Source organism: Elephas maximus, chromosome 1 (genome assembly GCF_024166365.1).
Source record: "Elephas maximus indicus isolate mEleMax1 chromosome 1, mEleMax1 primary haplotype, whole genome shotgun sequence".
Lineage (NCBI taxonomy): Eukaryota > Metazoa > Chordata > Mammalia > Proboscidea > Elephantidae > Elephas > Elephas maximus.
In genome coordinates, this window is record NC_064819.1 from 60357993 (window position 1) to 60370981 (window position 12989).

The 12989-nt window shown below is 42.8% G+C and overlaps 1 protein-coding gene across 4 annotated transcripts in view; it reads left to right on the forward strand.

The window, feature by feature from the left end:
- Nucleotides 1-12989, forward strand: part of JARID2 (jumonji and AT-rich interaction domain containing 2) — a 317022-nt gene that overhangs the window by 270582 nt on the left and 33451 nt on the right. For all 4 annotated transcript variants that reach the window (XM_049884288.1, XM_049884305.1, XM_049884315.1 and 1 more), the window contains one exon: nucleotides 7768-8003. In XM_049884288.1, the coding sequence (XP_049740245.1) occupies nucleotides 7768-8003 (236 nt within the window). The remainder of the gene's footprint in view (nucleotides 1-7767; nucleotides 8004-12989) is intronic.

Consider the following 12989-nt stretch of genomic DNA (forward strand, 5'->3'; position numbering starts at 1 on the left):
CTCGTAACAGCTCTGACCACCTGGTGATAGGATGTGAATGCTTCAAAGACACCAATAATCAAAGTAGCTCACATGATGAGCCTATTTGGGCGTATCAAAACAAAACAAGAAGCTAGGACACAGTAAGCAAACATATGATAACTTACTGATGGCTTGGAGACAACAGTCAATATCAAGTCACATAAAGAGGCAGACCAGGATGGCTTCAGCAGGCAAACCAAATAAAAAACCAAGCAACCTCCCGGAGGAAGAGAACTTCTTGGAATTACCAGAGGTAGAATTTGAAAGATCAATATACAGAGCTTTTCAATAGATCAGGCAATAGGCAGACCAAGCCAAGGAACAGACAGACAGAGCAATAGAGGAACATAATGACAAATTTAACAGACTACAAGAATCCGTAGAGAGACAGCAAACAGAAATTCAAAAGATTAACAGTCAAATTTCAGAATTAGACAACTCAGTAGAAAGTCATAGGAGCAGAATTGAGGCAATAGAAGTCAGAATTAGTGAGAATAAAGATAAAGCACTTGAAACCAACTTATTTGAGGAAAAATCAGATAAAAGAATTAAAAAAAAATCAACAAACCATAAGAATTATGTGGGATCTATCAAGAGAAATAATCTACGAGTGATTGGAGTTCCACAACGGGGGAATAACAGAAAATACAGAGAGAACATTGAAGATTTGTTGGCAGAAGACTTCCCTGATACTGTGAAAGATTAGAAGATATCTGTCCAAGAAACTTATCGAACCCCATACAGGGTAGATTCCTAAAGAAAGCCACCCAGACATAATCAAACTTGAAAAATAAAAAAGAGAATTTTAAGAGTGGCTAGGGATAAAAGAAAAGTCATCTACAAACAAGAGTCCGTAAGACTAAGCTCTGACTACTCAGCAGGAACCATGTAGGCAAGATGGCAATGGGATGACATATATAAAGCCCTGAATGAAAAAAATTGCCAGCCAAGAATTATATACCCAGCAAAACTGTCTCTCAAATATGATAGTGAAAGGGCATTTCCAGATAAACAGAAGTTAAGGGAATTTGTAAAAACCAAACCGAAATTACAGCAAATACTAAAGGGAGACCTCTGGTTAGAGAACCAATAACATAAGTTAACAACCCAAGGCTAGAACAAAGGACAGAACAACTGGATGTAAATCCAGATAAGGGAGTCATAAAAATAAATAAAAGCTAAAAGAATGAAAAAAAAAAAAAAAAAAGACGTGAATATGTAAGAGATGACATTAAAACAAACAACAAAAAAAGGGATTGAATAATGTAGTCTTTGAACTTTCATATGGAGAGGAAGTCAAAGCAATATCAAGAAATAAAATATTGGTTTAAACTTAGAAAATTAGAGATAAAAAACATTAAGGTAACCACAAAGGCAACTAACAATCCTACATATCAAAATAAACATAAAGACTCAGCAAATACAAAATCAGCAACAATGAAAAAGATGAAAATACGTAAAGAAAAATAACTCTGCACAGAAAATTAAGTGGAACAAAGAAGCTTGTCAGCAACAACAACAAAAAAAAGACATCAAGATGACAGCACTAAACTCATATCTAATATCCATTCTTATACTGAACGTAAATGGACTAAAAGTACCAATGAAGAGAGAGTAGCAGAATGGATTAAAAAAAAAAAAAAAAACAAGATACTTCTATATCCTGCCTATAAGAGACACACCTTAGAGTCAAAGTCACAAACTAAAACTCAAAGGATGGAAAAAAACATATCAAGCAAACAATCACCAAAAAAAAAAAAAAAAAAAAAAAAAATAGCAGTATTAGTCCCTGACAAAATAGACTTTAAAGCAAAATCAACCACAAAGGATAAGGAAGGACACTATACAATGATTAAAGGATCAATATATCAGGAGGATATAACCATGATAAATGTTTCTGTACCCAATGACAGGGCTCCATATAAGTACATAAAACAAAAACTCTTCAGCATCACTGAAAAGAGAAATAGCGCCACAATAATAGTTGGAGACGTCAACATACCACTTGTCGGTGAAGGACAAAATATCCAGAAAGCTCAATAAAGACAAAAAAAAAAAAAAAAAAAAAAAGACCCACTCCTGTCTAGTTGATACCCACTCATAGCAACCCTATAGGACATAACAGAACTGCCCCCATAGAGTTTACAAGAAATGTCTGGTGGATTCAAACTGCCGACCTTTTGGTTAGCAGCCATAGCACTTAACCACTACACCACCAGGGTTTCCAAATAAAGACAGGGAAAATTTAAATGCCACAGTCAACCAACTTGATCTCATAAACATAAACAAAATAACTCCACCCAACAGCAGCCAAGTATACTTTCTTTTTAGACACACATGGAACATTCTCCAGGTCAACAAACTGATAAGCCATTGGCAAAACTGACAAAAGAAAAACAGGAGAGGAAGCAAATAACCCAAATATGAAATGAAATGGGTGATACAATAGATCCAACTGCAATTAAAAGAATCAGAACATTGTGAAAAATTTTACTCCAACAAATTTGAAAACCTAGAGGAAATGGACAAATTTCTAGAAACACACTACCTACCTAAATTTAACACAAATAGAGGTAGAACAACTAAATAAATGTATAACAAAAGAGAAGATTGAAAAAGTAATTACAAAACTCCCAACAAAGAAAAGCCCCGGCCCTGATGGCTTCACTGGAGAATTCTACCAACTTTCAGAGACGAGTTAATGCCACTACTACTAAAGGTATTTCAGAGCATAGAAAAGGATGGAATACTCCCAGACTCATTCTATGAAGCCAGCATAACCCTGAAACCAAAACCAGCTAAAGACAACACACAAAAAGAAAATTATAGACAAATACCCCTCATGAACATAGATGCAAAAATCCTCAACAAAATTCTAGCCAATGGAATTCAACAACACAACAAAAAAATAATTTCCATGACTGTGTGAGATTCATATCAGGTATGCAGAGATGGTTCAACATTAGAAAAACAATCAGTCTAACACATCACATAAATAAAACAAAAGAGAAGAGCCACATAACCTTATCAATTGATGCAGAAAAGGCCTTTGACAAAGGCCAATACCTGTTCATGGTAAAAACTCTCTGCAAAATAGAAGGGAAATTTCTCAACTTAATAAAGGGCATTTATGCAAAGCCAGCATCATTCTAAATAGAGTCTGAAAGCATTCCCTTTGAAAACAAGAACCAGACAGGAATGCCCTTTATCACCGCTCTTACTCAACATTGTGCTGGAGGCCCTAGCCAGAGCAGTAAGGCAAGGAAAAGAAATAAAGGGCATCTAAATTGGTAAGGAAGAAGTAAAAGTATCCCTATTTGCAAATGATACGATCTTATACGCAGAGAACCCCAAAGAATCCACAAGAAAACTACTGGAACTAATACAAGAGTTCAGCAAAGTATCGGGATATAAGATAAACATACAAAAATCAGTTGGATTCCTCTACACCGACAAAGAGAACTTCAAAGAGGAAATTACCAAACAATAGCATTTACAGTAGCCCCCAAGAAAATAAACTACTTAGGAATAAACGTAACCAGAGACTTAAAAGGCCTTTACAAAGAAAACTACAAGACACTACTGCAGAAAATCAAGAGGGACCTACATAAGTGGAAAAACATACCTTGCTCGTGGATAGGAAGACTCAACATTGTAAAAATGTCTATTCCACCCAAAGCGATCTATAGATACAATGCGATCTGTTTCCAAATTCCAATGACAGTTTTTAATGAGATGGAGAAACAAACCACCAACTTCATATGGAGAGGGAAGAGGCCTGAGATAAGTATTACTGAAGAAGAACAAAGAGGGAGGCCTTCACACTACCAGATTTTAGAACCTATTATACTGCCACGGTAGTCTAAACAGCCTGGTACTGGTACGAGAACAGATACATAGACCAGTAGAACAATATTGAGAATTCCATTGTAAACTTATCTACCTACGAGCACCTTATATTTGACGAAGGCCCAACGTCTGTTAAATGGGGGAAGAGAAGTCTCTTTAACAAATGGTGCTGGCATAACTGGATATCCAGCTATAAAATAAATGAACAAGACCCATATGTCATACTATGCACAAAAACCAACTCAAAAAGGTTAAAAGACCTAAATATAAACGATAAAGATCATGGAAGAAAAATATAGGGACAATGTTAAGAGCCCTAATACATGGCATAAACAGAATGCAAACCATAACTAACAGTGCACAAACACCAGTAGAGAAAGTAGATAATTGGGAGCTTCTAAAAATCAAGCACTTAATTGTCATGAAAAGACTTCACCGAAAGAGTAAAAAGACAACCTAAAGACTGGGAAAAAGAAGTTTGGCTATGACATAACTGATCAGGGTCTAATCTCGGAAATCTACAAGATACTGCAAAACCTCAACATCAGAAAGACAACCCAGTTAAAAACTGGGCAAAGAATAGGGACAGTTCACCAAAGAAGATATTCCTAACACATACATGAGGAAATGCTTACGATCATTAGCCATTAGAGAAATGCAAATCAAAACTACAGTGAGATACCATCTCAGCCCATCAAGGCTACCACTAATCCAATAAACACAAAATAATAAATGTTGAAGTTTTGGAGAGACTGGAACACTTACATACTGCAGTGGCAACATAAAATGGTATAAGCACTTTGGACATTGATTTGGCCCTTAACTTAAAAAGCTAGAAGTAGAAGTACCGTATGATCCAGCAATCCCAGTCCTTGGAATATATCCTAGAAAAATAAGAGCTGTCACACGAATAGATGCACATTCATGTTCATTGCAGCACTTTCACAATAGCAGAAAGATATAAACAACCTCATGCCCATCAACAGATGAGGGGATAAACAAATTACTATATATTCACACAATGGAATACCACACAATGATAAAGAGCAGTGGCGAATCTGAGAAGCATCTCACAACATGGATGAATCTGAAAGGGATTATGCTGAGTGACATTAGTCAGCCACAAAAGGACAAATACTGTATGAGACCACTATTGTAAGAACTCAGTGTTTAAACATGGACGAAAACATTCGTTGATGATTAGGAGTGTGGGGTGGGAGGACAGGGGAATTCACTAACTAGATAGTACACAAGAAATATCTCAGGTGAAGGGAAAGACAACACACAGTGCAGGGGAAGTCAGCACAACTGGACTAAACCATCAGCTAAGAAGTTTCCTGAACACAGTCAAACACTTTGGGGGACAGAGTAGCAGGGGCAAGGATCTGTGGACCATCGTTATGAGGGACATCTAGGTCGATTCGCATAACAAAGTTTATTAAGAAAATGTTCTGTATTCCTCTTTGGTGAGTGATCTCTGGGGTCTTAAAAGCTAGTGAGTCACCATCTAAGATGCATCAATTGGTCTCAACCCACCTGGAACAAAGGAGAATGAAGAACACCAAAGACACAAGGAAAATATTAGCCCAAGAGACAAGAGGGCCACATAAACCAGAGACCCCATGGGGCTGAGACCGGAAGAACTAGATGGTACCCGACTACTACCAATGACCGCCCTGACAGGGAACACAAAAGAGAGTCCCTAATGGAGCAGGAGAAAAGTGTGGTGCAGAACTCAAATTCATGCAAAAAGATCAAACTTAATGTCTTGACTGAGACTGGACGAACCCCAGAATACATGGCCTTCGACCTCACCGTCAACCCAGGTCTAAAGCCATTCCCAAAGCTAACTCTTCAAGTCAAAGATAAGACTGGACTGTAGAACATAATACTCATGAAGACGGTCCTTCTTAAGTCAGATACATGAAATTAAATTGGCAGTCCCAACCGTTTGGGGGATGAGAAGGCAGAGAGGGATAGGAGCTGGTTGAATGGACATGAGAAACCCGGGGTGGAAAGGGGGAATGTGGCGTCACATTATAGGGATTGTTAGTGTCACATAACAATATTTGTATACATTTTTGTATGAGAAATTAGCTTGAGCTGTAAACTTTTACCTAAAGCACAATTGGAAACCCTGTGAAGCACAGTTCTGTGCCTGCCGGAGATCCTCGTGAGTCAGAATGTACTCCTGGGCAGCTGATACAACTGGTAACAAATAATGTGAAAGAGAAGGTGGTTGAAGGAGGTGGGTCTGGACACTGCGGAGAAGGGGGGGCCCTACAAAAGGGTATGGTAGTTGTTTTTCAGTTGTAGTGAGGGCAGGTCGATGGAGGCAAGATTGCACTCCTGCTTCCTGAAGCCAGCAGGAAGAGATTTTAACTCAAAGAAGGAAGAATTTTTTCTTTACAGCTGGCTTGCCCCAGCAGTGAGTTCTCTATCTGGAATTAATCCTGGTTGGTTCAGTGGCCAGATACAACACCATTAGAGACAGTGACTTCTAAGGCTCCCCCTGACTTGAAATGCCCTAGAGCATGGAATAAAGGCCTGCAGTAGCACATTGTAGCTTCCCAGGCTACCTAATGGTCAAGGGGCAGAGCAGACAGAGGAAGGGTCGGCCCTCCTTTTTCCCTAAGGATGAAGTAGGCAGATGGGCTAGGGCTGCTTGAGGTTGCATGACTGAACCTGCGGGTGCGAACAGGACAGACAGGAAAGATTCAGTTATTCCATGGAGGGGCTGGGTGCCAGGAATCTGCCGGGGATTGTAAGTCCCAGCTGTAAAGTAGAAGAGAAAACCTACTCAGCAAGGTAACTCACTGGGGACGCTTATAGAAACCTGTTCAAACCCTGTGTGTCACTGCTGTCTTTTGATGTAAGGTGCCAAATTGACTAGGATCTGGTCTGACACATGATCTGAAGATTGAGCCTGGTGGCAGGCTCTGAAGGAGCCCTGGTGGCTGAGTGCTTAAGCACTGGGCTGCTAACCAACAAGTCAGTGGTTCTAACCCACCAGCTGAAAAGAAAGATGACAGTCTGCTTCCATAAAGATTCCAGCCTTGGAAACCCTATAGGGCAGTTCCACTCTGTCTCGTAGGGTTGCTCTAAGTCGGAAGGCACCTGACAACAAGTATCAGCCTCTGAGGAGTGGGGAAAGAGGGCAGGGGTGGGCTTGGGAGGCAGGGGGACCTGCTCACTGCTCGTGTAGGGTGCTCCCACCGCAGGCCTGACTTTTCATCTTCAAAATTGGCCTGATGATAATGTCCTGACTCGCAGGATTGTTTAGAGGACCAAGTTCAGAGGACCGAAAGGCAGAATGCACTTAATAAACATTAGCTATTGTTACTCTTCTAACTTACAAAGCAAGAACGTTGTCTGTGTGTGCCTGACCCTCCTCCCTGCCATGTTGTCATCCACAGGTCGGGTGAGGCAACACGCTGCCTACCTGACCCGAAATGCTTAACTTGTAAACCTGAGGGCATAACTTACTTTTTGTTCAGGATCCCGGTATGTTTATAGGAAATGTGGTTATTCTCTCGGAATGTGAATATTTGTGTTATTTTCCTCAGTTTAATTTTTCTCTTTATGTGGAAGGTGTGGTGTTGATACTCGGAGGGCTGCTAGGGAATTTTTAAAATGGAGTTTTCCGTTGCATCAGCCAAAGCAAATAATTCCTAGGATATGTTTTTGTGTCTGCCTGTTTAGGATTATTCCTGTAGTTTGTTTTAGTGGTGGTTGTGTTTTGATTTGGGGCTTCCCTTGAGAATGTAAGATACTCGATGTTTCACCAAAATGTTTTCTTTTTCTGATTCTTTTTTGTCTTAAGGAAGTGTCATTACCATGGTTGTGGTAGTCTAGTTAATGTGGTGACTTTGTTCTCCATTTCTCCTCTCGTTCTAGTTTTCAATGGTTCCACCAGGTCGACACGGGAGAAAGAACCTGTTCAGAAACACAAAAGCAAAGAGGCCACTCCTGGGAAGGAGAAGCACAGTGATCACCGGGCTGACAGCCGCAGGGAGCCAACCTCCACAACCCACCCCCCAGCAGCCCCCTCCATGGGCTCCTCCGCCAAGGGGCTCGCTGCTACCCACCACCACTCCCCTCAGCATCGGTCGGCTCAGGACTTACGGAAACAGGTAAAGCCCAGCCCTGCAGTGGGTTGGCCAGGAGGGTGCCTGCGTTTGTGCTGAGTGCCACCTCCCAGCTCACCAGTTCACTAAAGGGGAAATGTGAGTAACTAGCCTCGAGAAACCCATTTCTAGAGGGTTCAGAAAGCAGGAGGCCATTCTTCATTTCCTGGTCAGATTAGACATAGATCCTTTTAGTGCAAAAGAATGGCTTCAGGCATTGGTCATTGTTGCTATCAAAATGTTCTTATCCTTGGTCTATGATTTCTCAAAACCCTGGGAGGCAGTTACTGGGGATAAAGGCCCACGGTGACAGGGGCATTGCCTGACAGAGTAGGGATTTGGTGTTCCTGGTCGCATTCCTCACACCTTGGCCAACGAGCCTTGGTCACTGGCGAGCTTGCCTTGTTGGGTGCTGCCATGTCTATTCCAACTCATAGCAACACCATGTGACAGCAGAACTGCCCCGTAAGGTTTTCTAGGCTGTAATCTTTATGGGAGCAGATCACCAGGTCTTTTCTCCCACGGAGCATGGGTGGATTCAAACCTCCAACCTTTGACTTAGCACTTCACTGTTGCTCCACCAGGGCTTCTGGGCTCTCCTTAGCAGGGATTTTCACACAGAGTTAAAATTGTCTTGAATAAATGGGAGAGCATGGTCATTAAAGATCAATTCAGAGTGAGGCAGGGTTGGGAATAGAAACAGCTGGAGGATACTAGAATTCATGCTTATGTTAAAGCATTCTTTACATCAGGTCTTTCTTATTTTTGATATGGTTAGAGGATGTCTCTGTATGTGCGCACGTGAATGTGTTTATATTCCTAGATAGGCAGATAGGAATATGTACATACAGTCATGTATTAATCTTTCACTTGCAAATATTTTTCAGCTCCTAAATTGAGTGGAGGCCTCACAGTTGTTGTTTCCACTTCCTCAAATAGCCACGCCTTCATTCTTTGCAATGTAATTTTAATATTAAACAGGTGACCTTTAACATGTTTTAAAAGTTGGCCACTTTCCCCGAAACACAGACCTCACAGTTTTCCCAGAGAACAACCAGAAGCCATAGCGGACATGGTCTGAGTCCCATGGTCCTCTGGCCTGCCATGCACCAGGCCTCTGATTTTCAGGACTATGAGGACAGAGTGCAGGGAGAGCCACCCCCTGGGGTTTCTGTCTGATGAATTGCTCTCCTCCCAAAGCCCAGAGCTTCTGGCCCAGTAGGAACTTAAGCCAGTACTCTCTGCAGCTGTTTTTGCATATGAAGGAAAGCAACGTCAAAGTGGGTCTGCCTTTTCAGAGGGGCAGAGCCCTGCCACTTGCCTGTCTGCCCTGGAACCACATGGTCGGCTTGTTTAACGTGGACTTTCTGTCCGTCCCATTTTGCTTTTCAGGAGGCATGAGCATAAAGTGCTCGAGTTCTTAGTAGAGCATAATCTGGGCCAAGTGAGGATTGGGAGCTGAATCCAGTCAAGCTTCAGGTCTTCCCTCCCAAGCCCAGAGGAGCCCTCTGTGGGCAGGAACGAAGGGCTTTGGGGACCTAAGGAAGGGGTGAGCGGGTGACTGTTTCTTTACATGTAATCACAGTAACACGCATGCACACAAGTACACGTGCCTCCTTTTCTCTTTCACTTTCACGTGTGTGGTTGGATTGAGTAAACGTAATGATAAACTCTCGCCTCGTGGCCTTCGGTTTGAGATTTTCCTTGGTAATTGAATGAGAGAGCTAGCTATAGGATACTTGAGGGGAGTGGGAAGCACAGCCTTGCCCTCGGATTGCCCTGGGGCCCCTTCCTCTGTGGCATGAAGGTGAGACCCTGGGGTGTTCCCTACAGAGCAGACTTCTGTCATCCACATAACATGCCTTCTTGATTCACGTGAGAATGTTTGTGGATAGTGTCATAGAACAGATGACAAGTCCCTCAGTGGGTGTTTAACTGACAGGGCAGGTGTTTCAGTGGGATTTCCTTCCATCACCCTCTTCTCTTGCTCTGTCCCCCACCCTGCCTCCCTTCCCCAAATGGGATGAACCAGGGATCCTAGTTGTAGTTCACCTCTGCCACTGACCTTCACCGAGTCTCTGTATGTGATACTTCACCTCTCTGTGCCCTGTTGTTCACTGGGAGCCTGAAAGGATCATTTTGAAACCATCAAGTGCCATTAGTTAAGTGCCCTAGAAAATAAGGTCAACAAAAGGAAGTTGAGGATTCTTTTGTGTCTGGTTGATGCAAGTGATTAGAATCTGCCTTTTCATCTTTTCACCTGCATAGAAGACGTAGGCCCAAAGGATACTCTCATCTTTCACCTGAGATATGATTTATTTTTTTGTCAGCATAAAGGTAAGGGAATACTTGTGATTGCACGAAACTTGAGTGGAAGGAATGGAGGGATATGTGACTTTGTTCTGTTCTGCTCTAACGATGTGTCTAGAGGCCCTATCTCACAAATCATGTTTTATGGCACTGAAACATCCCCCGTTACCCTGAATAACCCTATATGATAGCCCCTGTGCTTCGTAAGGAGTCCCTGGGTGGTGTGAACAGTTTACATGTTTGGCTGCGCACCAGAAGGTTGGAGGTTCGAGTCTACCCAGAGATGCCTTGGAAGGAAGTCCTGGTGATCTCCTTCTGAAGAGTCAGCCATTGAAAACCCCGTGGTGCAGTTCCACTCGGACACACCTGAGGTGGCCGTGAGGCGGAGGCGACTCCGCGGCAGCTGGTTACTAGTCGCTCTTTACTCCTTATAAAGGCCTCTCATTGACACCCGGAGCACGTAATGTTCAGTTCATGTATGCTTTTGTCCTGATGTGAGAGGCCTGAGTAGCCCTCTTTATAGCTCCGTCATGTGAAAGTTAGTACTAAGAGGATAACAGTGTGGATGTGATAAGCTGTCACAGAGTTTGGTGCCCGACTCCTGGCTGCCCCACGTACAATGGAATGAAACGCCGCCCAGTCCTGCGCCATCCCCACAATAAATTGCAGATTAGAACTGTTATGATCCATAGGGTTTTCATTGGCTGATTTTTGGGAAGTAGATCGCCAGGTCTGTCTTCACAGTGGGACTTAGTCTGGAAGCTCTGCTGAAACCCGTCCAGCATCATAGCAGCACACAAGCCAACATGACAAATGGGTGGTGGCTGCACATGAGGAGTATTGGCCAAGCACTGAACCCTGGTCTCCCGCATGAAAGGCAAAAGTTCTATCACTGAACCACCACTCTCCCCAGGTGTAACAGGTCCTGGAATATGTTCCATTGGGAGGCATCCGCTGCTTCTAGATAATCATTTCGATCTGGTAGGTTTCTAGCAAAGGAGTTAATGAGGTTTTTATTTATCTCCCTAAAATAGTTACTCCCACTTAAATACAATAAAAGACAGAAACAAATTCAGGAAGGTAAAACAGATGAGATTATACCTAGAGAGAGTTCTGAAATGGTAGTTGTCCAGGAGAGTAATGACGAGGTTCTGCTTGTACAGAAATGGGTGAGAGATCTGTGAGCTGGGATGTGGGTTGGATTGTGCAGCTACCTGAATGTGCTCACCTGTTCTTACTGCTGCGGCTGAGCTGAAGAAGGAAAATCATCCCCTCACACAGGCCAGTCAGCAGACCAACTGGCAGGAAGAAGATGGGCTGCACTGCATTACCATTGGGGGCATTAATTTTCATGTGAAAATCTACCAGGCTTGCAGAGGAGACCTGGCCTCATAGGATTCAGAGAGGAGGCTTAAGCTCTCTTCAGACCAAAGACTTTGGAACCCTATACGCTAAAGTTCTGGAAAATGAAAGATGAACATCTAGTGTGTCAGAAAATGGCACTAGCTATAAAAGTGGTTCAGACCCTTTTCTCAATTTCATCAGATTATATGTGTGGTTTGAATTACACGTGTCTGTCCTGTGGTTTTTGTGACTCAGTTACATTGCCTGGAATGGGAGCTGGTGTTTCAAAAAGACCCAGTGACCCTGCCAGAATCCAGCTTTGGAGTACAATGTTGGCTGTGGCCTTGCTCTAGTGAATGTTTGCTTCCACTGTCCTCGTTAAAGAGTCCCTGGGTGGTGCTGGAAACCATGGTGGCACAGTGATTAAGAGCTATGGCTGCTAACCAAAAGGCCTGTGGTTCGAGTCCACCAGGCGCTCCTTGGAAACTCTACGGAGCAGTTCTACCCTGTCTTATAGGGTCACTATGAGTCGGAATCGACTCAGTGGCAGTAGGTTTGGTTTGGTTTAGCTGGTGCTGAGGGTTATTGCTCTCAGCTGGTTACTGAAAAGTTGTAGGTTTGAATCTACCCAGAGGCACCTCAGAAGAAAGGCCTGGTGATCTGCTTTCCAAGAAATCAGCCATTAAAACCCTATGGAGTACAGTTCTAGTCTGATACACACACGAGACCGCCATGAGCCGAGGTCCACTTGATGGCAGTTGGTTACTGATGTTTATGAATGCCACTTTTTGCACTTTTCCTAAAGAAGGAGCCTGCCACACCAGGAGAACTCCCTTCCCTTTCCATAACTCACTGCCCGCCCAGTGGAGTCTTCCTTTCAGGCACCTTTGTTCTTTAATTCAAGTCTTAAAGTCCAAAAGGAAACCCAGACAAAAGTATAACTACCCCAAACCTAGAAACATTTCTCTCTGTTGAGCGTGCTCCCTGTTTTGAGAGGATGGGCAGAGTCATCCAGCTCAATGGTGCCCTCTCGTGGGGTAAGAGTGCGACAGGTGAATCCACGGTTTTGCTAAAGACTGAGCAGTCGTTGTGGGTGACCAAAACATTTTCATTTAGTTAACTGAAAACGTTTGTCAACTCATTTCTCATCTTCTGCTCTGCCTTTTTCATTTGTCATTATATTGAATTGATCCTACCATCGTGTGTGAGAGTGGTGGTGTGGTACCAGCAGTGAGGGTGGGGTGGAGTTTATATCCTTACAGTGAGGACATGGTCACATCATATGTGTGTGTGTTTAAAATGGAAGTTTGCCTGTTAAAAAGGAAGGAGTGCTGGATA